Source organism: Panthera tigris, chromosome E2, assembly GCF_018350195.1.
Source record: "Panthera tigris isolate Pti1 chromosome E2, P.tigris_Pti1_mat1.1, whole genome shotgun sequence".
NCBI classification, from domain to species: domain Eukaryota; kingdom Metazoa; phylum Chordata; class Mammalia; order Carnivora; family Felidae; genus Panthera; species Panthera tigris.
Window position 1 is genome coordinate 11,221,716 of NC_056674.1, and position 25,440 is coordinate 11,247,155.

Genomic DNA, 25,440 nt, shown 5'->3' on the forward strand with positions numbered 1-25,440 from the left:
GTGATTGGCTCATCTGCAGATCAATCAACTTGGCCTGCTGGCTGGTCTGCTCTGATTGGCTGCACTTGGGTGAAGATCAGCCTGGGACCAAACCAATCCCTGTGGCCAGGGAGGTGGGATAGTGGGAGAAGTGGAAACCTCCACCTGAACCACAGGTTGAAGCAGGGCAAGGAAACCTTTTAGGCAAGTGGGCAGATGACAGTGTAAATGTCTGGGAGGTGGGGTATGAGGGCTCCGGGTTGCCAGACCCAGCAACCCAGCTCTCTCCAGCATAAATGATAAAAAGAAGTTGCCAGGTCATGAAAACTAGGTGGGCCGGGAGGGGCCCAGCTGGATTCAGTGGACTCAGATATCGTCGTCAGGGTTCTCTTTGGGGACTTCTCATCTTTTTTTTTTTTTTTTTTTAATGTTTGTTCGTTTTTGGAAGACAGAGAGAGACAGCACAAGCAGGGGTGGGGCGGAGAGAGGTGAAGCAGGGTCCAGGCTCGGAGCTGTCAGCACAGAGCCCGACGCGGGGCTCGAACTCACGGACCGTGCGATCATGACCTGAGCCGACGTCAGACGCTCAACCGACGGAGCCACCCAGACGCCCCTGGGGACTTCTCATCTTAGTGTCTGTAACCTTGAGCAAATTTGTGACTTTTCATCGATATTGAACATACATACTGAGAAGTACACTCATCAACAATGTATAGTCAACAATGAATTCACGGGCTGTTCCTATCCATGCAGCCAGGTCCCGGATGGATAAACAGAACCTCTCCAGCACCCCAGAAGTCCCCCTGGGCCCCCTCACCAACATCACCCCCCACAGCAACCACTACCCTGACTTCTCACACCACAGAATCGTTAAATCGGAGGTTGGCCAACTATCTCCCTAATGGACCAGATAGTAAATATTTTACACTTTGTGAGCCACCCAGTCTCTGTCCCAACTAACCGACACTGTCATGTGAAAGTGACCAGAGACAACACCGACATGAACGAGTTCGGCTGTGTTCAAACAAACCGATTAATGGATACTGAAATTTGAGTTTCTCATCTTCGCCTGCCACAAAATACTATTGTTTTGATTTCTTCTGAACATAAAAAAAAAACGTAAAAGCTGGGGCACCTGGGTGGCTCAGTCGGTGAAGCCTCTAACTCTTGATTTCAGCTCAGGTCATGATCTCAGTCTATGGGATCGAGCCCCGCATTGGGCTCTACGCTGACAGGGCGCAGCCTGCTTGGGATTGTTTCTCTAAAAAAAAAAAAAAATATATATATATATATATATATATATATATGGTATATTTATATGTATATATAGGCCATCTTTGTACACAAGCCTTACAAAGACAGGTGGTAGAGAGAGAGGAGGAGGGGTGGAGAGATTTATTATAAGGAATTGGCTCATGATTATGGAAGCTGACAAGTCCCAAGAGCTGTAGGGTGAGTCGGCAAGCGAGAGACCCAGAAAGAGCTGATGTTTCAGTTCAAATCCAAAAGCAGGAAAAAACCAAATGCCCCACTTCAAAGGCAGTCAGGAAGGAGGATTTCTCTCTTAGGGGAAGGTCAACCGTTTTGTTCTAGTGAGGCCTTCAACTGATTGGATGAGGCCCACCCACCTTGGGGAGAGCAATCTGTTTTACTCAACCTACGCGTTCAAATGTTAATTTCATCCAAGAACACCCCGGGTGATGTTCCACCAAATACCTGGGCGCCTCGGGGCTCAGTCAGGTTGACACATGAAATTAACCACCGTAGGTGCGATCCAGATCTGTCAATAAAAACACAATAGGTCCGAGGTCTCAGTGGGAGCCTGTAATAAATCTGAGCTACAGAAGCTAACCTAACTGAGGTGAAGACAATCGTGAGGTCTCTTCTGGCGGGGCCGGAGGAGTGGCGGGATTCAGGGTGTTGCAGCAGTGAAGAGAAGTGTGAGGGGGAGAGCATACCAGAATCTCACAAGAGGCTGACTGGCTGGCCGAAAGCAGTGTGTGTTTTCAGTGGTGGTGTCCATCCCGCAGTGAGGAACCACGAGGTGAAGCTGGGCGCCTAGGACTAACTAGTTCAGCAGAGGCATCGAGTTTTGCCAACCCCAGCAGCTGCCCTAGGACAAGGAGGGCAAAGTCTTTGCTCTTCATTAGTGACCACTGACTCCTTGGAACGAAGCTATTTCAGCCACTTGTTGCGCAATCCTTGAGCGCGATGCGATGGTCAAGAAAGAATTCTTGAGATGGTTTATGGCGCAAGCTGGTACGGGTATACAAGTAGCATGCGGACAAGACCCGTGGGCAGAGAGAGCCACACCTTCGCCGTCTGAAGCTGGTGGTTATGTGCTTAGGGCTCAAGGAGGGAGAGAACCTGCAGGGAGTATCAGATCATAAATGTCTTCTCCGAATTTCTACTCGTGAAACTACTTTCGCAAGATTTCTCTGGTGCTTGTCATTCAGTTTGATACTAACTATCGATGAGACGTACAGGCAGTCATGGGACCCTTTAAGAATGTAGCGACCAGAACTTATTTGATCCTTATCAGAACTACACAGGTGAGCCTCGGTTAAAGGTGAACATTTTCCTGCCTCTATCCCTCATCACAACACACACACACACACACACACCGCCCCCAGTGACCAATCTTTGGCCCTTGAATCTTCAAGGTTGTAGAAGGGCAAAGGGCACATCTTCTGTGACTTCCTCAAGCTGACAGCGGTCATAGAGATGTCCCTACCTACGGACCTAAGTTGGTCGCTATCTGTCCCGGCAAGTAACAATGGAAGACCATTGCTGTAGAGTGCAGAGAGGACATTGGGGTGAACTTGTTTTGAGGGGCAGGGATCATCTGTTGGCTGGGCGAAGGAGTCAGGAACTGCTCGCATGTATCTCGACAATAGGAGAGAGCAAAGCCAAAAAGACATCTTAGGATTAATATTGTAATAAAAATGATCAATGTGGTAAGAAGACCCTTTGGGGTGGACCATAGTCCACCTCCCGGCCAGGAATTTAACCCATCATGAAGTGACAGTGTAGGGTCTTTAAGAGAATCAATGCAGGGGCAACTGGAGGACGCAGTCTGATGCCTGGTTGCCTTGTCTAGTAGGTAGCAAACCAAACAGTTGCCTGTAAAGTGATGACGTGGTCACGGGATTCTGCGGGGAGCCATCCCATTGGGCGAGCATTATTGGGCCATGAATCAAGGGTTTGGTTTCGGAGGGCTTCTTTTTGAATTCGTGGGTGACTCCATGTTGGATTGGGTTAATGATGGCAGCTGTATGCTTGGCTAAAGCCTCTATTTGTAATTTTACATCGGTAGGGGTGGCCCTCGGGACAAATATGGCTAAGGGATAAAACCATGAAGAAGTCCTCTTTGCCTGATGTCTAACCTTGACAATATCCTCATTGGGAGGAATTGCTGGCAAGCGGGAGGTGAGTAGTCCCGGTAGATGAGGGCATCCCCAAACCCCTTCTCCAATCCAGTTATAAAGAAGGTGGGAAAAAATTAAAAAATGAAAAAAAAAAAAAAAAAGAAGAAGGTGGAGCCGGGGCACCTGGGTGGCTCAGTTGGTTAAGTGTCTGACTTTGGCTCAGGTCATGATCTCACAGTTCATGGGTTGGAGCCCTGCCCTGGGCTCTGTGCTGACAGCTCAGAGCCTGGAGCCTGCTTTGGATTCTGTGTCTCCCTCTCCCTCTGCCCCTCCCCCGCTCATGCTGTGTCTCTCAAAATTAAGTAAAACGTTGAAAAAAGATAGAAAGAAAAGAAAGAAAGAAAGAAAGAAAGAAAGAAAGAAAGAAAGAAAGAAAGAAGTTGGGGCCATCCATTGTCTCCACAAGTCCATAGGGTAAGCTCTGACATTTTAAGGAGTGATTTTGTTATCCTGGACACATAGAATTTATCAAGCTGACAGCTGAGTTTCACAACTGTCGGGAAGTCTATCTTATCTTCCAACTGTTAAAATAATCATATACCCGCGGGGCTCTCAATTATTATCCCCACAGAGGAATAGGCATAAAGATTGTCTACATTTGAGCTATAGTGACAATACCCCTCACGTTGTCTAGCTTAGGCAAGCAACAAGTTTACCTACTCATTTTATTTATATTTTAAGTAGGCTTCACACAGCATGGAGCCCAACGCAGGGCTCAAACTCACAACCCTGAGATCAAGACCTGAGCGGAGATCAAGAGCCCGCCGCTAAACCGACTGAGCCACCCAGGTGCCCCCAAACAACAAACACTTAAAGACGACGAAAACTTGAATCTAACATCCATAAGGATGCATTTCTGAAACATAGTTTTTCTCTCTAAATTCACCCTTATTTCCAGAGATGGCCACATCAAGACTAACTCATTTGTAAAACAAGCCCAGATTTATCAAACTTGGCCTAATTATTTACATAAGCTCAGGAAGAACAGTGATTAATCATAGGGATTCTTTATTTTTTTTAAGCTTTTATTTCTTTTGAGAGAGAGAGAGAGAGAATATGGGAGGGGGGGGGGGAAGAGAGTTGCATCAGCACCCACTCTGGGCTCAAACCCACTCACGACCTGAGCCAGAGTCTCACGATGAACCGACTGAGCCACCCAGGCGCCCCTCATAGGGATCCTTTAAAATCTACTTTGCTGGAACTTTTCCTAAGGAATCTCTAGACTGAGCTTTTAAATGTAATGTCTTTTTCTTCACGTTTATTTCTTTTTGAAAAGAGAGCGCGAGTGGGGGAGGGGCAGAGAGTGAGGGAGACAGAGGATCCCAAGAGGGCTATACGGCTGACAGCAGCGAGCCTGATGTGGGGTTTGAACTCACCAACCGCAAGACCATGACCTGAGCTGAAGTCGGACGCTCAACCTACTGAGCCACCCAGGTGCCCCTAGATTGAACTTTTAGTAGGTTCTCGAGGCCAGAGCCAAGCCAAATGCTGGTCATCAGACTCGCTTGCAATTCCTGCAGATTTGGGTGAATTCCTCTTCTCTAGGTCTCCAAAATATCCTGAGATTCGGACACACCTTCCAGGGAGTGATATTCTTTACTTACCTGGTAAGGCCGCCAGGAGCTCTGTAAGCAAGGTATCAGGCCAACGTTTCCATGGGATTCTCTTGGTTCCATAAAGTCAACCTTAGTACCTTAAAGCTGTCCAGTCGTAGCTGAGTCTATGTCTCATATATGACATTCCAGTCAAAGCCTGGGTAATATAACCAGTGTTTCCGATGGTGTCCTGTTACGAGGAGAACAGATTCTTACTGAACTACTGCAAATAACTGTAATTGTCTTGAAAGAAAGAATACTCCCGCGAAGAGTTTCTGAATTCTGGAGGGTTCAGGCAGGGAGAAAAGTTAAATGTTTCAGTTTGTTCACAAAGGAATGCTTTGTTATATTTCTGGAAGTCATGGATACCTTAAGAGAAAGTTTCCCAGGGGTGACTGAGCACCTGGCTGGCCCAGTCGGTAGAACATGTAACTCTTGATCTCGGGGTTGTGAGTTTGAGCCCCACATTGGTTGTAGAGATTATTTTTAAAAATAATAAATTTAGGGCCACCTGGGTGGCTCAGTTGGTTAAGCGACTGACTCTTTTTTTTTTTTTTTAATTTATTTATTTTGAGAGAGACAGCACAAGTAGGGGAGAGGCAAAGAGAGAGGGAGAGAGAGAGAATTCCAAGCAGGTTCCACACTGCCAGTGCAGAGCCTAATGCGGGGCTCAAACCCATGAAACTGTGAGATCATGACCTGAGCTGAAACCAAGGGTCAGAGGCTTAACTAATTGAGCCACCAGGCACCCCACAACAGACTCTTGATTTCTGCTCAGGTCATGATCTCACAGTTCTCGAGTTAGAGCCCCACATTGGACACTCTACTGTCAGCACAGAGCCCACTTCAGATCCTCTGCCCCTCCCCCATTCATGCTCTGTCTCTGTCTCAAAAATAAATAATAAACATTAAAAAAATTAAAAAAAAATTAAAAACAAAAACATATGGGGGTGCCTGGGTGGCTCCATTGGTGAAGCATCTGACTTCGGCTCAGGTCATGATCTCACGATTCATGAGTTCAAGCCCCGCGTCGGGGTCTGTGCTGATGGCTCAGAGCCTGGTGCCTGCTTTGGATTCTGTGTCTCCCTCTCTCTGCCCCTCCCCTGCTCTCGCTCTGTCTCTCTTTCAAAAAAAAAAAATAAATAAACATTAAAACAAATTTAAACATCAGTCTTTAAAAATAAATAAAAATTAATTTAGATAAGTTAAAAAAAAACCCATATGTTTATCCCAGTACAACCGTTCAATAAAGCATAATGCGTGTTTACCAATGGACTCCAGTATCCTCAGTTTCTCTGAAATAAGAAGCCAAAAGCACGAACTTCTGTTCAGTAATCAATACTTTAGTGTTTTATCTTATTTGGAAAAAGTTTAGATGTCCCGTGAATTCAGTCCAGTTTATCATTTGACTTAGCAAAACTTCAAAGGGTCAGGTTACCAAAGATTTTGAAAGCAATTTAAAGTTTTGCTTGTAAACCTTTTTATTTATTCAACCTATTTGTTTTTAACAATTACCCATGGAAAATCTTATGAGACAGACAAAATTGACCATCGTTTATTTTTTGTTGTTGTTGACTAATTACAACAGAGAGAACACGAGCTTATGACCTTTAGTAAACCTTGGTGGAATAATAATTTGTGTGTGTGTGTTTTGTTTTTTTTTTTTAAGGTTTTATGTAATCTCAGGGCACCCGGGTGGCTCAGTTGGGTGTCTGACTCGTGATTTTGGCTCAGGTCATGATCTCACACTCTTGAGATGGAGCCTGGAGTGGGACTCTGTCAACGAAGAGTCTCCTTGGGATTCTCTCTCTCCCTCTCTCTTTGGCCCTCCCTCACTTGCTCGTGCAAAGAAGTTCTTCTTTAGAAAAATAAATTTAAATAAATAGAACAAGAGATTTTACATAACCTCTACATCCAACATGGGGCTTGAACTCACACCCTTGAGATCAAGGGTCACAAGCTCTGCCGACGGGGCCCACCAGGTGCCCCTAGAGTGAAAGTCTTTGTATTTATTTTATTATTTTTTAATTTATTTTTGAAGGAGAGAGAGACAGAGCATGAGCAGGGGAGGAGCAGAGGGAGGGAGACACAGAATCCGAAGCAGGCTCCAGGCTGTCAGCGCAGAGCCCGATGCGGGGCTCGAACCCACGAACTGTGAGATCATGCCCCGAGCCGAAGTCGGACGCCTAACCGACTGAGCCACCCAGGGGCCCCGAAAGTCTTTGTATTTAATGCTGATAACTCTAAAGACAGGTTTGCCTTAATTAAATTTAACACACTTAAACTAGTTTAAATACGGAATCGGTTGCAGCTGGGACCACTGGGTCAATCAGCTTGTTCTCCAATTTTCGATTTTATCTGGGACACCTGTGGGGAAATCTGAAGTGGGCCGTTGCAGTCCAGGGAGGGGTGCTCTTTGCTCCTGGGGGCGGGGGGGGGGGGGAGAAGCAGGAGCCAATGGCCGGAGGCACGGAGGGTGGTGCGGGAGCCTGTGACGCAAGCTGAGCCGTGGTGGTGCAGAAACAGGAGGAGAGGGAGGTGGGGGGCAGCAGAGGTGAGGCGCCTCCAGGAAGGCTGCAGGTGGATAAAAGCACCGAGGGCGGGGCGCCTGGGTGGCGCAGTCGGTTAAGCGTCCGACTTCGGCCAGGTCACGATCTCGCGGTCCGCGAGTTCGAGCCCCGCGTCAGGCTCTGGGCTGATGGCTCGGAACCTGGAGCCTGTTTCCGATTCGACTTCAGCCAGGTCACGATCTCGCGGTCCGTGAGTTCGAGCCCCGCGTCAGGCTCTGGGCTGATGGCTCAGAGCCTGGAGCCTGCTTCCGATTCTGTGTCTCCCTCTCTCTCTGCCCCTCCCCCGTTTATGCTCTGTCTCTCTCTGTCCCAAAAATAAATAAACGTTGAAAAAAAGAAATTAAAAAAAAAAAAAAGCACCGAGGGCAGAGAAAGAGGACTCCCGCCCCGAAGCTCGTCAGCTCCTGCTGATGAACAGACACACTTTTTCCTTCCACCAACAGAAAGTGAAACTAGGCAATCCATGTCGGGCCGGAGAAGGTGGAACTTCCCTGAGACTAAAGGTGTTTGGGCAGCTGCTTGGGAATATTCCTTAAAGTCCCTGGCCAGCAGGAGACTAATCAGACAATTGGCTCCAGGGATCCTCGCCAGTTAGTTTCCAGTTAGTTTCCTAACCCGGAAACTAACAAGGGAGGAAACCGCAGAGACAACACAGAGTCCACCAAGATGCTCTCAAGATCTACACCAGATCCAGGTTCTACACCAGGTTTGTCAGGCTTTCTGCTGTCAGCACAGAGCCTGGAGCCTGCTTTGGATCCTCTGTGCCTCTCTGTCTCCCCCGCCCCCTCACGCTCTCTGTCTCTAAAAAAACATAAATAAAATTGTTCTAAAACAACTAAACAAACAAACAAACAAAAAACCAGATTCGCCTGGGTGACTCGGTTAAGCATCCGACTTCGGCTCAGGTCATGATCTCGCGGTGCGTGAGTTCCAGCCCCGCGTCGGGCTCTGTGCTGACAGCTCGGAGCCTGGAGCCTGCTTCGGATTCCGTGTCTCCCTCTCTCTCTGCCCCTCCCTTGCTCTCACTGTGTGTGTGTCTCTCTCTCAAAAATAAAATCAAAACATTAAAGAAAAGAAAAGAAACATTAAAAAAAGAGTAGAGAGTCAGGAGGGGTGTCCTCGGGCCCCCTAAAGGCAAATGGACAGATCAGGGTTTTGGTACAGTGCCATAAAGGCCTGACCATGTGGGACGTGGGGACATTTTTCTGGGCAGACTTTCCCATCCTCTAGTTTATATGGAGGCCAACAGTGTAACAAAAGAAGAGAAGGGAAGGAAGCACACGAGGTGTCCTTTTTAGGCCTCTTCCTGTAGATCAAAAGAGAGAGCGGAACAAAGGAGAACAGTGACTAAGCAACGAAGGGCAAGGAAGCAAGAGCTGGCGACTCAGCCACAAAGAGGGTTGCTGTCACCTTGTCCCTCTGTGGTTGCCAGAAAGATGTTGCCGGGGGAACTGGGGAGACCCCAGAGTCCCCTAGCCAGACCCAAAGGAGTGGCCGAGGGTTCTTGGTCTCCTCAGGGGAAGGAATTCAAGGACAGACATGCGGCACAGCGGGAAAGTATATCAAAGGCAAAAAGTACACTCTTGAGATGTGAGAGCAGGCGAGCGAGTGAGCGAGAGAGAGAGAGAGAGAGAGAGAGAGTTGTGCCCTTTGGGGGTTGGGTTTGCTGCTTTTTCTCTTTCCTTTTTTATTATTTGTTAATAAATTTTGTATTTATTTTGAGAGAGAGAGAGAGAGAGAGAGCGAGAATGTGGGGAGGGGCAGAGAGAATCGCAAGCTGTCAGCACAGAGCCTGATGTGGGGCTCGAACTCACGAACTGTGAGATCATGGCCCGAGCTGAAGTTGGACGCTTAACCGACTGAGCCACCCAGGCGCCTCCTTTATTTATTCATTCATTCATTCATTCATTCATTTACCAGTTGGCTCTAAACCCAACATGGGGCTCAAACTTGCAACCCCGGGGGGCGAGAGTCGCAGGCTCTACCCACTGAGGCAGTCAGGCGGCCCTGGTGCTTTTTTTTTTTTTTTTTTTTTACATCCAAATCGACGCCAGTATGTTAGGAGACGGTCCAAGAAGGGATCCTTTGGGATCGAGGAAGCTGATGCCCTGGTTAATTCCTACAAAACGAGGAGAGTCCGTTAACTACCTAGGAGTCCATAGGTACCAAAATCGCCCTCAGCTTCTGAATGGCGTCCCATCAGGAAATGTTGGCGAAGGTTCTTGGGGTTCAGAGTGGGAGGGGAGACATCCCTCATCCCTGACCGCTTTTGACACCTTTGTGCCACTTGAGAAGGGATGTCGACCTCCCTTCACCTCTCCATGGCATTCTAGACTGGAATGGGTGTCCGTGAACGGACGAAAATGCCACAGAGATTGGAGCTGATATACGTGATGACCAATAATAAAACCCTTGGTAAGCCTCTAGACCCAGTATTAATGGGTAGGGAAGAGGTCCTGACCTTTGTTAAGAAAGGGCAGCTATTTTATTTATTTGTTTGTTTGTTGATTTTTCAGTGTTTATTCATTTTTGAGACAGCGCAAGCAGGGGAGGGGCAGAGAGAGAAGGAGACACAGAATCCCAAGCCGCCTCCAGGCTCCGAGCTGTCAGCACAGAGCCCGACGCGGGGCTTGAACCCACGAACCGTGAGATCATGGCCTGGGCTGAAGTTGGACGCTCAAGTGTCGGAGCCACCCAGGCGCCCCAAGAAGGGGCAGCTATTTCATATCACATGAAACATTATATATCTAAGCCAGAAGTAGTTTCCATCTGAGAGAAGGCTCGAGAACACCAACCAGCCAATGGGTAAGGACATATGAGAGACACGGAGAAAAGATGAAAATATGGAACTCTTGGGGCACCTGGGTGGCTCAGTCGGTTGAGCTTCTGACTTTGGCTCAGGTCATGATCTTGCGGTTTGTGAGTTCGAGCCCCACATCAGGCTCTGTGCTGACAGCTCGGAGCCTGGAGCCTGCTTCGGATTCTGTGTCTCCTTCTCTCTCTGCCCCTCCCCCACTTGTGCTCTGTCTCTGTCTCTCAAAAATAAATAAATAAATAAATGTAAAAAAAAAAAAGATAAAAAAAAAAGAAAATATGGAACTCTTTTCTAATTCACGCAACGTTCTCATGAGCTTTATCCGTGATCCAGCCTCAGGAGAGTGGTTCCCCGTTAGGGGAGTGCCCCAACTAGATCTAATCGGTCCCCTTCGGGAAGCACGCGGTCAGACAAATCTTGGATTTATGTTCATCGAGGGATCATACCTGGTTATTTGGAAGGAAACCTTACACGGGAGTCTTAAGATCTCCAGCCGCCCTAATGACATGTATGGCCATCCCATTGCCCAAGGAATACAAGTATTAAAAGAACAGGTAAGGGGCCCCTGGGTGGCTCAGTCGGTTAGGCGTCCGACTTTGGCTCAGGTCATGATCTCACGGCTTGAGTTCGAGCCCCGCGTCGGGCTCTGTGCTGACAGCTCGGAGCCTAGAGACTGCTTCGGATTCTGTGTCTCCCTCTCCCTCTGCCTTTCCCCAGTCCTTGTGCTCTCTGTCTCTCTCTCTCTCTCTCTCAACAATAAACAAATAAACTTAAAAACTTATTTAAAAATAAAAAGAATCCCTAAAACTAAGAAAAAGAGTTTTATTCGAGCCCAAGTTAGGACAGCTGCTTGGGAAACATGCTCCAGAGAATGAATAGTTTTTACAGAGTTATGTATACTTTTGCAGATCTTGTAAAAGGTCAAAAGATTATGGATTATCATATAGGCAGGAATCACAAGTTTCTTTTTAAATTAAAAAAAATTTAAATATTTATTTATTTTGGGGAGACAGAGAGAATGCAAGCAGGGGAGGGGCAGAGAGTGAGGGAGACACAGAATCTGAAGCAGGTTCCAGGCTCTGAGCCATCAGCACAGAACCCGACGCGGGGCTCGAACTCACGAATCACGACCTGAGCTGAAGTTAACCCACTGAGCTACCCAGGCGCCCCGAATGAATTCTTTAATGTATGCAAGGAGAATGTTTATTCTAGGTCAGTCCGTAAGCTGGGCGATGCTTGGGCACAGTGGTGAGGGACAGAGCCCCAGCCCTGCCCTCAAGGTACTCATAGTCTATTGGGGAGGGCAGACCCATCCTCAGACAATGATGACCCTGAGGGGCAGAGGAAGACCAAGGGAGCACCAGGAGGGCTTCCTGGAGGGGATAGCAGAGTGGAACAGTGAAGGATGAGGAAGAAATGAACAAGCGAGGGGAGTGTTTCAGGTAGAAATTCTAATAGTTTTCTCCTCCCTCCTCCCTCCTATTCCCCCCCCCCAAAAAAAACTGTGACAAAGCCCCTCTGGCTTCCAGCACCCCCCTCCCACCTGCCGAAGTGTCACGGTAAGGGATATTTGTCACCCCCACACTGGCTGCCAGTCCTGGAAGGGAAGGGCCAGGGCCGTTGCGGTCACTGCTGTGTCCCCAGCGCTGCCCAGCACAACAGCAGGGGCTCAGGGAATGTTTGCTGGATGAATATGAGAGTTCTCTGAGTGAGCGAGTTGAAAGTCTCTTCTACAAAGGGGGCCAAAGTTCAAACACCTCAACCCTCGATTTCCCACCCTGAGAAATAGCCAACCAGTGGTTAAAGCACTGGAACCCAATTGCCAAAATTCCTGCGTTTCAACTTCCTCATCTATGCCTCAGTGTTTGCATCTGTGAAATGGCATCTCCGTGTAGGTGTGTTTGTTTGCCGTTGTTTAGGATTAAATGAGGTATTCACACCAAGTGCTTAGCACAGTGCCTGGAATTTAGTCAGCGGTCATTGAATGTCAGCCGCCCTCCCCCTTTCCCCCCCCCCCAATCCTTTCTTATTCTTTGCTCTTCCAGCCAGAAGCCTCTCCTGCCCCCCATCTGTTATCTCCAGGCATTTGTACCACCAGTGTTTGCCCTTCCCTGCGACATTTCATGCCTCTGAGCCTCCGTACATGCGGTTCCCTCTGCATCCGGACACCAAGTCTGAATGCATCCACTTGGAGAACTCCTACGCAGCCGGTACCGCTCAGCCATCCTATCACCCCTCCAGACCCCCAGGTTTCAGAAGCCAGTTTCCTACCGCTCTCAAATCAAAGCCTCCTTTTCTGTGTGGCCCACGCTCTGGAAACAGCCTTTTTCATTGGTGCTCCCGGTGCTCTGTCGCCCCCTTGTGCCGGGTCTTAGACCTGCATGGAAAAAGTGCCGGGCGATTCTCTCCACCTGCCCCCCAGAGTGACGCTGAGCCCTTCTCCTCCTGCCCTGGACCTTGGGAGACCGCCCTGTGTCCACTCCATCCACGGGGGTCCTTCGCCCTCCGCCTTCTGGTTGGGTTCTGCCTATTGGAGGCAATAGGAATGCAGGAGGGGAGAGGTGGGAGTATTTATTTGGGGGGCCCCTCCCTGCATCCCTGCCCTTCTGGCAGTGGCTGTGTTCCTCTGCCTTGAGCCTCGAGTTCTGTGGCCTCCTCTCCAAACCCCAGCCCCCTGCCCAAAGGGTGGCAATGGCTTGATTCTCACTGTGGCTGGTCCCCTGCTGCCGCCTCATACTATGTGGGTTCCTTCACCGTTCCCACCCCCCTGAAATGTCCTTTCCTAAATGCTCCCACCTAAGACCTGAATGGCTAGTTGTTTCCCCCCCAGGTGAGCCCAGGAGACAAGGGATCCTCACTGCCAGTGGCCCCTTAGAATTTCTTCTTAGGAGGAGCTTGGAAAGACCAAGCTCTTTCTGACGAGAGGGGTCTGTGGGGCTTGTCTTGAAACTGATAGGACGCGTCCTGGGGTTCTTTGTCGGGAGGGGCTACAGCCTTCGTGATACCTCCCTTGAATGCTTTCCCCGACTGTGTCCTTGAAGGAGGAAGAAAGACAAATGTCTCTATTCCTCTGTGCGTTGCAGGTCGCTTGGGCGCTTGGTTGACTCTCTCGCTTTCTGTGTCCCTCAAGAGCCCTGAGAAGAAGTAGGTAATATGGCTCAGAGAGGGGAAGTCACTTGTCCAAGGGCACACAGCAAATGACTATAAGAATAGCTACCTTTAAAAAAAAAAAAAAACGGAAAGGAGCAAAGAACAATGTTCTTGAGTGCGGGAAATGTTCTGTGTCTTGATTTGGGTGCTTAGTCACACGAGTGTATCTGTTTGTCACAATTCATGGTATTGTTCCCTTAAGATCCTGGCATTTTTGTTATTTTTTTTAATTTATTTTTTATTTTTTTTAAACATTTATTTATTTTTGAGACAGAGAGGGACAGAGCATGAGCAGGGGAGGGGCAGAGAGAGAGAGGGAGACACAGAATCGGAAACAGGCTCCAGGCTCCGAGCTGTCAGCACAGAGCCCGACTCGGGGCTCGAACTCATGGACCGTGAGATCATGACCTGAGCCGAAGTCAGATGCTTAACCAACTGAGCCACCCAGGTGCCCCAAGATCCGGGCACTTTAATTTTTATTGAAAATAAAGAAAGATGGGGCGCCTCGATGGCTCGGTCGGTGAAGAATCGGACTCTTGATTTTGGCTCAGGTCATGATGTCAGGGTTCATGGGATTGAGCCGTGTCAGGCTCTGGGCTGGCAACGAGGAGGAGGCTGCTTGGGATTTTCTCTCTCCCTCTTTCTCTCTGCCCCCCCCCCCCCCCCCGTGCTCTCTGTCTCTAAATAAATAAATAAGCTTTAAAAACAAACACATGAAAAAAAGAATGAAAGACAAACGAATTTGTGAACCTAATAGCTGGCGTTTCTGTGTGCTCCATGCCAGGTCTGTCCCAAGTGCTTTGACCAAGATGGAATTCTCACGACCAATTTCTGAAGGTCGTGATGGTCGTAATGAAACTCAGCAAATGCTTTAGAAGCATTGATGGTTCCCGTATGCACTCGCTGAAAACGGGTCTCTTGCACACCTATCGTGTGTCCGGCTATCTGCTGGGCAGCAGCAAAGAAACCAGATGCAAACAGATAACGAAAAAAAGGGGGGGGGGCGGATGAAGTACATTGAATGTGTGATGGGACAATTTCTACGGGGGGGAAAAGTAAATGGAACAGGGAGGAACGGAAGGACGGGGCGGAAGGGGGGCATGCTTTATAGACTTGGTAGCGTTAACACTACGAAATGACATTCCCCATGACACTCGCCAGGCGAGGGACCACTTGGACAGGAGCGGAAACTGAGGCACAGAGTCATTAGCCTAAGGTCTGGCTAGCCAAGAGGCAGCACTCCTTCCAGGGGTGGCCCTGGCCCCGCTCGTTTGTGCTGTCCCTTGGGAAGGGAGGCACGCAATGACCAGAAAGTTAAGGACTGGGCCTGGGAGGGGAGGAAATAGCTCAGCTCAACGAGGGTCAAAGTCTGAAGGGTCGGTCGAGTCGGAGGTGTGGGGCTGGAGGGAGGGTCAGCACACGGGGTTAATGAGATGGGGGCCCGGCCTCCAGGCTGGGGACTCGCGGGGGTGGGGGTGGGGGGTTGGGGGCGCTAGGGCAGCAGGTGAGGTTTCCTGCCTTTGGCGGGGTGAAAGCTTAAAGGGGTTAAGGGGCGGCGACGGGGAGGGGTTAATGGGGGCGGGGCCGGCCGGGGCGGGGCGGGGCTTCGGCCGGCGGCTGCGGCCCGGGGCCGGGAGGAGTCGCCGCCGGGTCCCTATGCCGCGGGCGAGCCCAGAAGCAGCTGCAGCCGAGAGAGGCGCCGCCCGCCCCGTCCAGCCGCTCCGCGCAGGTAGGCGCCGGTCCCTCCCCGGCTCCCGCCGGGCGTCCGGCCGCCGGGGGCCGCTCCTCGGCCAGCCCCTCGGGGGCCCTGCGCCCGGGCGTCGGCTGCCTCAGTCTCCCGCGCCGGCCCGTCCCCGCCCCTCTCTGGGGCTGGCGTTCCCGCCGTCTGCGCGCGGACCGCGTCTCCGGGTCGGCCTCCCCTCTCGGCGCCCGTCTCTGATGGGTCCCCACCTGCGGTCCTCTCCCCCTCTCGGCGTGCCTCTCCTTCTGCCTCTCTGGATGTCTCTGTGTCTCTGCCGGGTCTCCGTCGGTCTCTGGCTCTGCCTCTCCGTCTCTGTATCCCTTCTCCCTGTCTCCCTTTGCCCCTGTCCCTCTGAGGCTCAGCGGCGCTCTCTGCCTCCAACTCCGTGGTTCTCCCGGCCTCTGTGCACCTCTTTGCCCTTTCCCTTCCTGTCCCTCCCTCTCTCTCTCGTATTTCTGTCTCTTCCTCTGCGTATCTTAAAGACCCTCTACTGGCACCGTCACCCCATCGTCACCTCATTCCGAATTCTGGTGCATCCCAGAGGTTTCCCCTGGGCCTAGGAGCTGCCTGGGAGCGGAGTAGGGGGAAGCAGGCTTGCCAGTTGGGGCTGGTGGACTCTGAATGGCACCGTGACCCCAGAGCCCCCTTTAGAGAGTCACCCCACTGCTCCTGAGGTCGCACCCACCCCACCCTCCAATTTCAGGAATTCCTGGCTGGGGGGTGGACTTCCTCCCCCACTTCCTCCCTTCCAGGATTTGGCTAGGTCACCGTTAACTCCTTCCTGCCTCCACCTCCCTCCCTCCTCCCCCGCTGCTTGCCCTGGACATCCCACCACCCCCGACGAGGCTGAGGGAGAGCTCTGGAATTTCTGTGAGGCATTGTTGGCCGTGAGATGTGTGTTGTGGACTCAGGCAGGATGTGCGCTGGGGGATTTGTGTGCAGGCACAGAGATGATAGGGGCCACCCCCCACCCCCAGGGTCCCCACCCCAGGGCCCACCACCAGCCCCCTTCCTCTTGAACCCTCCAAGAGGGCTCCTCACAAGCTCTGGCTCTGCAGATGAACTCCAGTTCAGGTTTGGGGTGAAGACGGGGAGGTTTCCCTTTCTGGGGGATCCCAGTGGGAGGAAATGAGAGAGACAATGGGCAGCTCCTGAACTCTGGGAATCATAATTAAGAACCCTTGGGTGTGAAGTCTTTGAATGGAACGGCCCAGGACGTGAGAAGGATCAGGAAGACTGGGGCTGCACAACCTTCAAATCAAAGGTCCTCAGGATATATGAATCCTTCAATCCAAAAAAAAAGTAGTGTCGGGGCGCCTGGGTGGCTCAGTCGGCTAAGCGCCCGACTTCGGCTCAGGTCATGATCTCAAGGCTCGGTGAGTTCGAGCCCGGCGTCGTCGGGCTCTGTGCCGACAGCTCGGAGCCTGGAGCCTGCTTCGGATTCTGGGTCTCCCTCGCTCTCTGCCCCTCCCCCGCCTGCACTCTGTCTCTCTCAAAAATAAATAGACGTTAAAAAAATTTGTTTTTTCAAAAAAAATGATGTTGGAATCTTGGCAGCTTTCAGAGTTCAAAGCAGAGAGCTCGAAGGGCTTACCGAGGCGGCTAGGCCAAGCACCCATTTTACAGATGGGAAAACTGAGGGCCCAAGAGCAGCAGTCCCCACAGTGAGCCAGTGCCAGGCTGGGGGCTGGGACTCCGGTTCAGCTGAAGCCCGAATCCAGAGAGCCGGCTTCTTTTGCTGCCAGTAAGTCGGATTAATTTGGGAAAAGAGGTGTTCACAGTGACGAGGGAAGAATGCCAGGGTATGAATCGTTGGAATCCTGAGGGGAGCGTTTGAGAAGGAGAGAAGAGAAAATATTTCTAAAACCGTGGTGGTGGGGAGGGAAGAAGGGACAAGAGATGGTTTGGGTGGAAGGGGTGGAGTTTGAAGGAAGGAGGGTAGAGGAGGAGGAAAATGAGGGGGGGGGGCGGTGCAGGGATTAATTCCCGCCGCCTTCTCCTGACCCTCCCCACGAAGCCCACTGCTCCCTCGGGGCAGGGCCTATAATTTGGTTTGTGTCTAGACAAATAATAACTCAGCTGGTGTGAGCGAGCTGGGAGGGATGAGGGGAAGGCCGGCAGGGCAGGGGTATGGGAGCAGCCTGGGTTCCTAGTAGCCCCCCCACCCCCCAGGTAGTGAGATATTAGGGGCTACGGGGAGATGACTACTTACTCCCCCCACCCCCAACCTCCCATCAATCCCTAGTATTTTAGAATTCTGCACAATCTTAGAATTTCAGGCAGCTGGGATGTTAAAAAGCAGAATAGCCAAGGGAAGAGGAAAGGAGCTGGGGTTCACTGTAGATAGAGTATGTCCCCCCATTTCTGTAAAAAAAGAAAAGGGAAGTACGTATGTGTGTTTGCTGGGCAAAGATAATAATCACTGAGAGTTTAATAATAGATTATGAAAGTCGTAGAATGTTTAAAAAAAATCATAGTGTTCTAACAATAGAACTTTAGAATCTTGGAATGTGAGACTCCTAGAATATTGGAAACTTAAAGGGTAAGGGCATGGAAAGCCGCTAGGATAATAATAATAGAATGGAAGAAAGGTAAAGCTCTAGAATGTTATAATAATAGAATGGTAAACCATGAACCAGACTAACAATAGATCCCGAGGATTTGAGAACGCTGGAATGGAGACTGTCAGAGGGGTAGGGTAGGAGGACCCTGGCGTCCCTTCTGGGCGGTGTGGGAGGTGGGGGGGGGTGATGGGGACCCCTTTGGTAGGCATGGGGAAACTGAGGCCCAGCGAGGTGGTCACGGTGGCCTGACTGCCCCCCAGTTTCCGCCTGGCTGCCAGGGCACCAGGTGGGGAGCGAGGCGCGGTGATCACATTTCGTCCCCTAATGAGCAGACCGGAGCTGGCCGGTCCCCCGGGGCTGCCAAGGGGGTGGTAAGCCGGAGCCTGCAAAGGAGGGAAGGGGGGCAGCCTGGTGGCTTCTAGGACAAGGCTGGTGAGTGAACCCCGAGGGTGGCGGGGGTGGGTGGGTGGGTGGGGGCTGCATCCCATCTTAGTCTTGTGTCCTCAACCCTCTCAGTCCTTTAGTGTTGCTGGATTTAGGGGTGGCTGGTGGGGCCCAGGGACTTATCTGGCTTGAGCAGCTGAGGCATAAAGTGGAGGCCGGGGTCTGACCAGTCCTTCCTGCCCCCTCACTATCTCTCCTCACTTGGGTTTATCTCTCCTCCTTGCCCTTCTGGGGGAGGGGCTAGCAGGGTCTTGACCCCAGGAGGCTGGGCAAGGGAGTCAGTTGATGAAGGGGCACAAAAGACGCTGTGGTCACTTGCTTTTTTGCGCTGAGAAAATCCTTGTGTCTTTTAGCGGATTCTCCAAGGGGGCTGAGAACCCCAGAACGACTTGAGAAAAATGACAGGAGCACAGGGAGTGAGGAGAGAAAGCATTCAGGGGAGGGGAAGCTCTTTGGTTAAGAAGATAGGAGATCTGCCCAGTTCTGACACATCATAGGACGCAGACAACCGTCTTGCTGCGCGGGGCCTCAGTTTCCCCATGTGTACCAGGAAGGGGCCAGAAATAGCCTTGCACCCCGAGTTGGGGCATATAGACCAGTTGCACTGTAGAATTCTAAGAGTTTCTGGTCCTGTGCTTTTGAGGGTTTGATGGTGGGCAGATCTCAGGTGGGGAGAAGAGAGGGCTGAATGCCCCTCCCCCATGCTCAGAATCCCCAGGAAGCAGGTGGGTTGAGGAGGGACGGGAGGAGGATGAGATGAGCGCTCAACTGGTTCCCCCTTGAGGAAATTAGCAATGAGAAGTGTATTTCCTCTGGCTTCCGGAAAGAAGTCTCATGCCTGTGTACCCACCCCAGCTGAATCCAGGGGGGTCTTGAGTGGGTGGGACAGAGGGAACTCCCAGCTGTGGTTCCTCTGTCTCACCCATGGAATAATAATTGTTCAAATGCTGCACATTTTGTAGATGTTATGATGTTCTACCAAGGATTTTCGTGTCTGCGATGTGACGAATATAAAAGTTCTGCCCTCCCCCCCCTTTTATACAGAAGAACTGAGACTCTGAAAAAAGAGGGCATTTTCTCAATGTTACAAGAAGAGGGAGAGAAAGAAGGGGAGAGAGGAGGAGACCAAGGGTCAGAGAGAAGGGGAGGCTGAGAGCAGAGAGAGGGGGGGTGTTTTGAGGGACTGGGTCTGGGTGGGGAAGATTCAAAGGGACCGGATTGCTGTTCCAGCCAGGAGCAAGCCCTCTCCTTTGTCCACAGGATCCAGGAACCTCTGCCTGTGAGTCTGGGGTGGGGGCAGCCGCTTGGCTGCCGAGGACCCCACAGGGGGTAGGGCTTACTAAACAGGACTCAGCCCTGACCTTTCAAAGTCAATTATGTAGCGGATAGATCCTGCCCTTTTCACTTTTTCCCTTCCAACCTCTTTCCCTGGGACCCCCCACAGGGACTTCTTTGAACTTGTTGGGGGCGGGTGGGGGAGGGGGGAGGAGGAGGGTTGTGTGGCCTCTCCTGCATCACGGGATGGGCTGACCTATGCCTGTTCCTTCAAGCTGCAGTCATTTATTGAGTGTCTACTATATGCTGGGCCTGTCCTGGGTGCTGGGATACAGGAGTCAACACCTGGTCTCCGCCCTCCTGGAATGTCCACCTCAGACCCGCAGAGAGATGTGAACAAGATACTAGGTGATGTGAAGAGAGCGTCCTGGGGTGGGGGTGGTGTTGGGAGGGGTGGGACTCTGGGTGGGGAGGGCCTCCCCATGGAAGTGAAGGAGGTGAGGGAGCTTCGTCCTAAGAAGATCTGAGAAAGAGCAAAGGTTTTGAGGCTGAAAAGAAGGCCATGGGCCTTGAGCTTGCTGAGATGGGGGAGGAGAGGCGGGGGAGAAAGTCCGGCAGTGCCTTGTCACCTGGGGCAAGCCGTTTGCATTTTACCCTAAAGCCACTGGGAAGGCACTGGGGGTGGGGGGTGCGGTTTCAAGCATAGAAGTCGCCTGAGGAGTGATTTCCATGTTAAAAAGACCTTTGTGGCTGCCCTGTGGGAAACGAGTTGAAGGAAGCCACAAAGGCAGCCTGGAAAGCAGTGAGGAGCTACTGCAAAGGTCCGAGCAGGCAGTGACGGTAGTGCACGGCGGACAGCGGCAGGGGTTTCCGAGAGACATACATGGATTCAGGATTTATGGTGGAGGTAGGGCCAAGAGGACTTTCCCATGGAAAGATGCTGAGGCATCTGGGACGTTCCCAAGAGCCCGATGTATGACTTTGGGCTCATCCCTTCCCCTGTCTGGGCCTCAGTTTCCCCATATGTCCAATTGACCCAACCAGTGGTTTTCTAAGTGCGTCCTGGGGACCCTTCAAAGGTGGCTCCCCTCATCCCACCTCATTTTACTGGGCACGCCGAGCAGCTTTTCACTGTCTTAGATGGGTTTCCCGTTAAGATCTTGTTTAAAAAGATTAATAATAATAATAATAATAATAATAATAAAATGATGACGATGCTTTCACAGCTTAAAAAACTAACTCTGGGGGCACCTGGGTGGCTCAGTCGGTGGAGCATTCGACTTCAGCTCAGGTCATAATCTCATGGTTGGTGAGTTCGAGCCCCCATCAGGCTCTGTGCTGACAGTTCAGAGCCTGAAGACTGCCTTGGATTCTGTGTCTCCCTCTCTGTCGGCCCTTCCCCTGCATACACTCTGTCTCTCAAAAAGTAAAATAAAACGTTAAAAAATTAAAAAAAAAATCCAACTCTGTGCAAAGCTCTGGATAGAGTGGCTTCCGAAGATGCCGCTGATTCAGGACCTCACTCTCCTTCCCTCTGGGGCTGACAATGGTCAGGGGGTGGTCCATGACTGTCCTTTGCCCTGTGTCTGCAGGTCTCCCCAAGGGGTAGACAGGCCCAGGATTCACACTCAGGGAAGTTAGGGCAGGGGAGAGGCAATGAGGGAAGCAGTCCCCGAGGGAGGTTTGCCGGCCCTGCTTCCAGGGCTTCCCCTTGCTGTCCGAATGTGATCACATCCAGCAGCTCTTGTCCCTTCCCCTTCCCCAGTCCAGAGCAGCCACGGTTCCCAGCCCCCACTATCCAGCCGAGGACCCCTTTCTGTCCAGGTCCGGTTACTCTTGGGTGGAAACAGGATCACAGGCTGGAGAAAAAGGGTGAGAGCCGAGATTGTCTCGCTTTCATCATCAGCACCTTGGACAGGTCTCTGAACGGCTCTGTGCCTCAGTTTGTCAAATAGAAAGGATAGCCGTATTTTCCTCGTAGGGTTCTTGAAAATGTCATGAATTAATACCCGTAAAAGCGCTTAGGACAGGGTCTGCTATGGGGTGGGCCTCAATAAACTATCTGTTATTATCCGTTATTATCACTGTCAACATTGGGGTGCCCTGGGTTTGTAGCGGAAGATGGGTCCCAGCCGCCAGCATGGCCTTGCTGTGTATCCTTGGGGGGAGCGACCAGTCTTTCTGGGCCCCACCTCCCTGTCTGTGAAATGACAGAGTTAGCATTTCCCAAAGCATGATACCACAGTGGTGCATTTTACACAGTTCCCTGGAAGGAAGTTCGAAAATCTGCGTTGGGTCTTTATTTTAATATCTGTCCGGGAAAATATATCTGGATCCCCAGACCTGCACTTTTAGAGATCCATTGCTTAGAAAGAGGCTCAATTGGGCATCGCCACCCTCTTGCAGGAGGACGTCCACCCTCTTACAGCCCAGAGGTTATGGCAAGGGGTGTGGGGAGAAGGGGGTGTCCCTGACTCCCCTCACTGGAGACCTCTCTCCCTACAGGCGCTGTTAAGTCAGCTTTGCTGTGTGAGGTGGGCCACCTCCCCCCAGCTTGCTGCTCGGCTCGGACGAAGATCGACCCAGGAGTCCCCCCCCCCCGCCCCCCTCAAGTTCCTCACTCCATCTGTAACCCTCCTTTGCATAGCCCTTACTCACCTCCTTCCTGTTTCTTAAAAACCCTTCCCACATTCCCCGGACCGAGGTCTCCTGCTTTTCCACGCTCTTCTCTTTGCTGGCTACCTTGCTTATTTCCTTATTTCACACCGGGGTCCTGGGAAGCGTCGGCACCCTGAATGAACTTGCCTGGCGTTCTCAACACTCCCTGACTGCGGTCTGTCCTGTCTCAAACTATCTTGCATATTTTGCCATTTCCACACAGCCACACTTACTTTCTCTGATCTCTCCAAATATCTCCCTTTTTATACATTTTTTTAATGTTTATTTATTTTTGAGAGAGAGAGAGAGAGAGAGAGAGAGAGAGGAGGGGGGGCAGAGAGAGAGAGAGACACATACACAGAATCCAAAGCAGGCTCCAGGCTCCGAGCTGTCAGCACGGAGCCCCACGCAGGGCTTGAACTCACAAACTGAGATCATGACCTGAGCCCAAGTCGGATGCTTAACTGACTGAGCCCCCCAGGCGCCCCATACAAATATCTTCCTCTTACCACCACCCGTACTCCAGTATTCCCTCATTTACACTCTGAATGAGTCTGTAGACACCCCCTTGACAAGACAAAGCTTTTATAATCCCGCCCCCCCCCCAAGCCTCCTCCCTGTCCTAATTCTGTCCTTCCTCCAACTTTTCCCTCTCCAGCTCTACCCTTCCCCGCCCAGGCTGGCCCACAATTCACGGTCACCCTCGTCTCTTCCCCGTGGACTACCTCCCGCCATGTTCCCCTGAGCCCCCAAGGAGGGGGCTCAGGGGGCCCGATGGCCTCCCGCCCCCCGTGGCCCCACAGCCCCCGTGGGCCAGGGGAAGTGCCTCGAAAGCCCCAGTGCCGAGGATGGGCAACCGCACGTGGGAGGGCTGCCACGTGGACTCGCGCGTGGACCACCTCTTCCCGCCGTCCCTCTACATCTTCGTCATCGGGGTGGGCCTGCCCACCAACTGCCTGGCCCTGTGGGCGGCCTACCGCCAGGTGCGGCAGCGCAACGAGCTGGGCGTGTACCTGATGAACCTGAGCATCGCCGACCTGCTGTACATCTGCACGCTGCCGCTGTGGGTCGACTACTTCCTGCACCACGACAACTGGATCCACGGCCCCGGCTCCTGCAAGCTCTTCGGGTTCATCTTCTACACCAACATCTACATCAGCATCGCCTTCCTGTGCTGCATCTCCGTGGACCGGTACCTGGCTGTGGCCCACCCGCTGCGGTTTGCCCGCCTGCGCCGCGTCAAGACGGCCGTGGCCGTGAGCTCTGTGGTCTGGGCCACGGAGCTGGGGGCCAACTCGGCACCCCTGTTCCACGACGAGCTCTTCCGTGACCGCTACAACCACACCTTCTGCTTTGAGAAGTTCCCCATGGAGGGCTGGGTGGCCTGGATGAACCTCTACCGGGTCTTTGTGGGCTTCCTCTTCCCGTGGGCGCTCATGCTGCTGTCCTACCGCGGCATCCTGCGGGCCGTGCGGGGCAGCGTGTCCACCGAGCGCCAGGAGAAGGCCAAGATCAAGCGGCTGGCCCTCAGCCTCATCGCCATCGTGCTGGTCTGCTTCGCGCCCTACCACGTGCTCCTGCTCTCACGCAGCGCCGTCTACCTGGGCCGCCCGTGGGACTGTGGCTTCGAGGAGCGCGTCTTCTCAGCGTATCACAGCTCACTGGCCTTCACCAGCCTCAACTGCGTGGCCGACCCCATCCTCTACTGCCTCGTCAACGAGGGGGCCCGCAGCGACGTGGCCAAGGCCCTGCACAATCTGCTCCGCTTCCTGGCCAGTGACAAGCCGCAGGAGATGGCCAACGCGTCGCTCACCCTGGAGACCCCGCTCACTTCCAAGAGGAACAGCATGGCCAAGGCCATGGCAGCTGGCTGGGCGGCAGCTCCACCCCCCCAGGCGGACCAGGTCCAGCTAAAGATGCTGCCGCCAGCACAGTGAACCTCCGACTTGCGCACAGCTCCCTCTCCCCGCTCCTCAAATCGTAGCCCACATTCCCTTCCCTCCTGGTCTGATGTATGCAAACTGTATGCAAATAAGGCTGCGTTAACATTCGGGAGAGTGTAAGAAAATAGGAAAACGGTGAGGTTGGTGGGTCACTGGTCCATCATCATCCACCGTGACCTCCTTCAGTTTATCTGTGCCTAGCACTGCGCTGGGTGGTACTCGTGACATAGCGGTGACCAAGGACACCGCTGGCCCTCCTTCACTCGCCCACACTCCCATGGGGGAGGCAGACCTGCCCCCAGACAGTGATGATCCTGACTGGGTGGGGGCTCAGACAGGGAGCCCAAAGGACATCGGACCCAGTCTGTGAGTCAGGGAGGGCTTCCTGGAGGAGGGGACAAGGTAAATGAAGTCAAATGTTTGGTCTCCAGAAGGTAAAGACCAAAAGAGAAAAAAGGATATTTCCAACAAGGAGGTAGAATTTTTGTGACTGAAGGAGACGGAAGAAGAAATTCACGGAGTGCAGAGTGAACATCTTTGCCCTTGGGAAGCCCCTGGTCATATAAGGGAGTGAGGGCACAAAGAACACGTGTGAGTTTCTAGATAAACCGTGTTCTCCATGTCAGGACTGAGGGCCAGGGAGACTTTCAGAACCTAAGGGAAGGGCAATCGGGGCAGACTGGCTGGAAGAGTGGCGAGCAGGGCAAGCTTGGGAAGGGGCTCAGGACAAGAGAAGGGTATTTATTCATTTGTTCAACAGAGATTTATTTATATCTACTCTCTGCCCAGCCCTGTGCTGGCTGGGGCTGGGAACACAAGGGTGACCAAATCAGCCCAGGCCCCACCCTCACGGGGCTCACGGTAAACAAGTAAATAAAAATAAATACAATGTTTGGAACTGGTAAGTGTACTGGGGAAAAATGCAGCCGACTGAGGGGACGGAGAACTCTGATCTAGAGAAGGAGGTCGGGGGAGGGCTCACCGGAAAGCGACATTCGAGCTAAGACGTGCAGGTGTGGGGGGTCAGCCGTGTGGCTGTCGGTGGGGAAGCGGACGGCACGCAGAGGGAGCAGAGAATGCAAAGCCAAGTAACAGTGGTATAGATGGAGCAGGAGGCCTGCAGGGTGAGGGGAATGGTCGCCGATGGATGAGACTGGCAAAGGACGGGCCGACCTTTTGGGGGCTTTGTAGGTCCTGGTGAGAATTTTGCCTTCTACTCTGAAATAAAGGAGAGCCACAGGAGGGTTCTTAGCAGAGGAGGGGTGGGATTTGACTTAA

At 52.0% G+C, this 25,440-nt stretch overlaps 1 protein-coding gene across 2 annotated transcripts; it reads left to right on the plus strand.

The window, feature by feature from the left end:
* The first annotated feature begins 15,195 nt into the window (after nucleotides 1-15,195).
* GPR4 (G protein-coupled receptor 4) lies at nucleotides 15,196-25,157 on the plus strand. Of its 2 annotated transcripts, none has more exons than XM_042968846.1 (2): nucleotides 15,196-15,266; nucleotides 22,878-25,157. In XM_042968846.1, the coding sequence occupies exon 2, from the start codon at nucleotides 23,068-23,070 to the stop codon at nucleotides 24,154-24,156; it is 1,089 nt and encodes a 362-aa protein (XP_042824780.1). In that variant the 5' UTR covers nucleotides 15,196-15,266; nucleotides 22,878-23,067; the 3' UTR covers nucleotides 24,157-25,157. The 2 variants fall into 2 exon arrangements, 1 of the variants encoding a protein (XP_042824780.1); XR_006211781.1 differs by lacking the exon at nucleotides 22,878-25,157 and adding an exon at nucleotides 22,067-22,535 and having other exon boundaries at nucleotides 15,202-15,266.
* The last annotated feature ends 283 nt before the right edge of the window (nucleotides 25,158-25,440 follow it).

Excerpts from the sequence above, each read along its gene's own strand:
- GPR4 (XM_042968846.1), top strand. The coding sequence starts at position 23,068 with ATGGGCAACCGCACGTGGGAGGGCTGCCACGTGGACTCGCGCGTGGAC.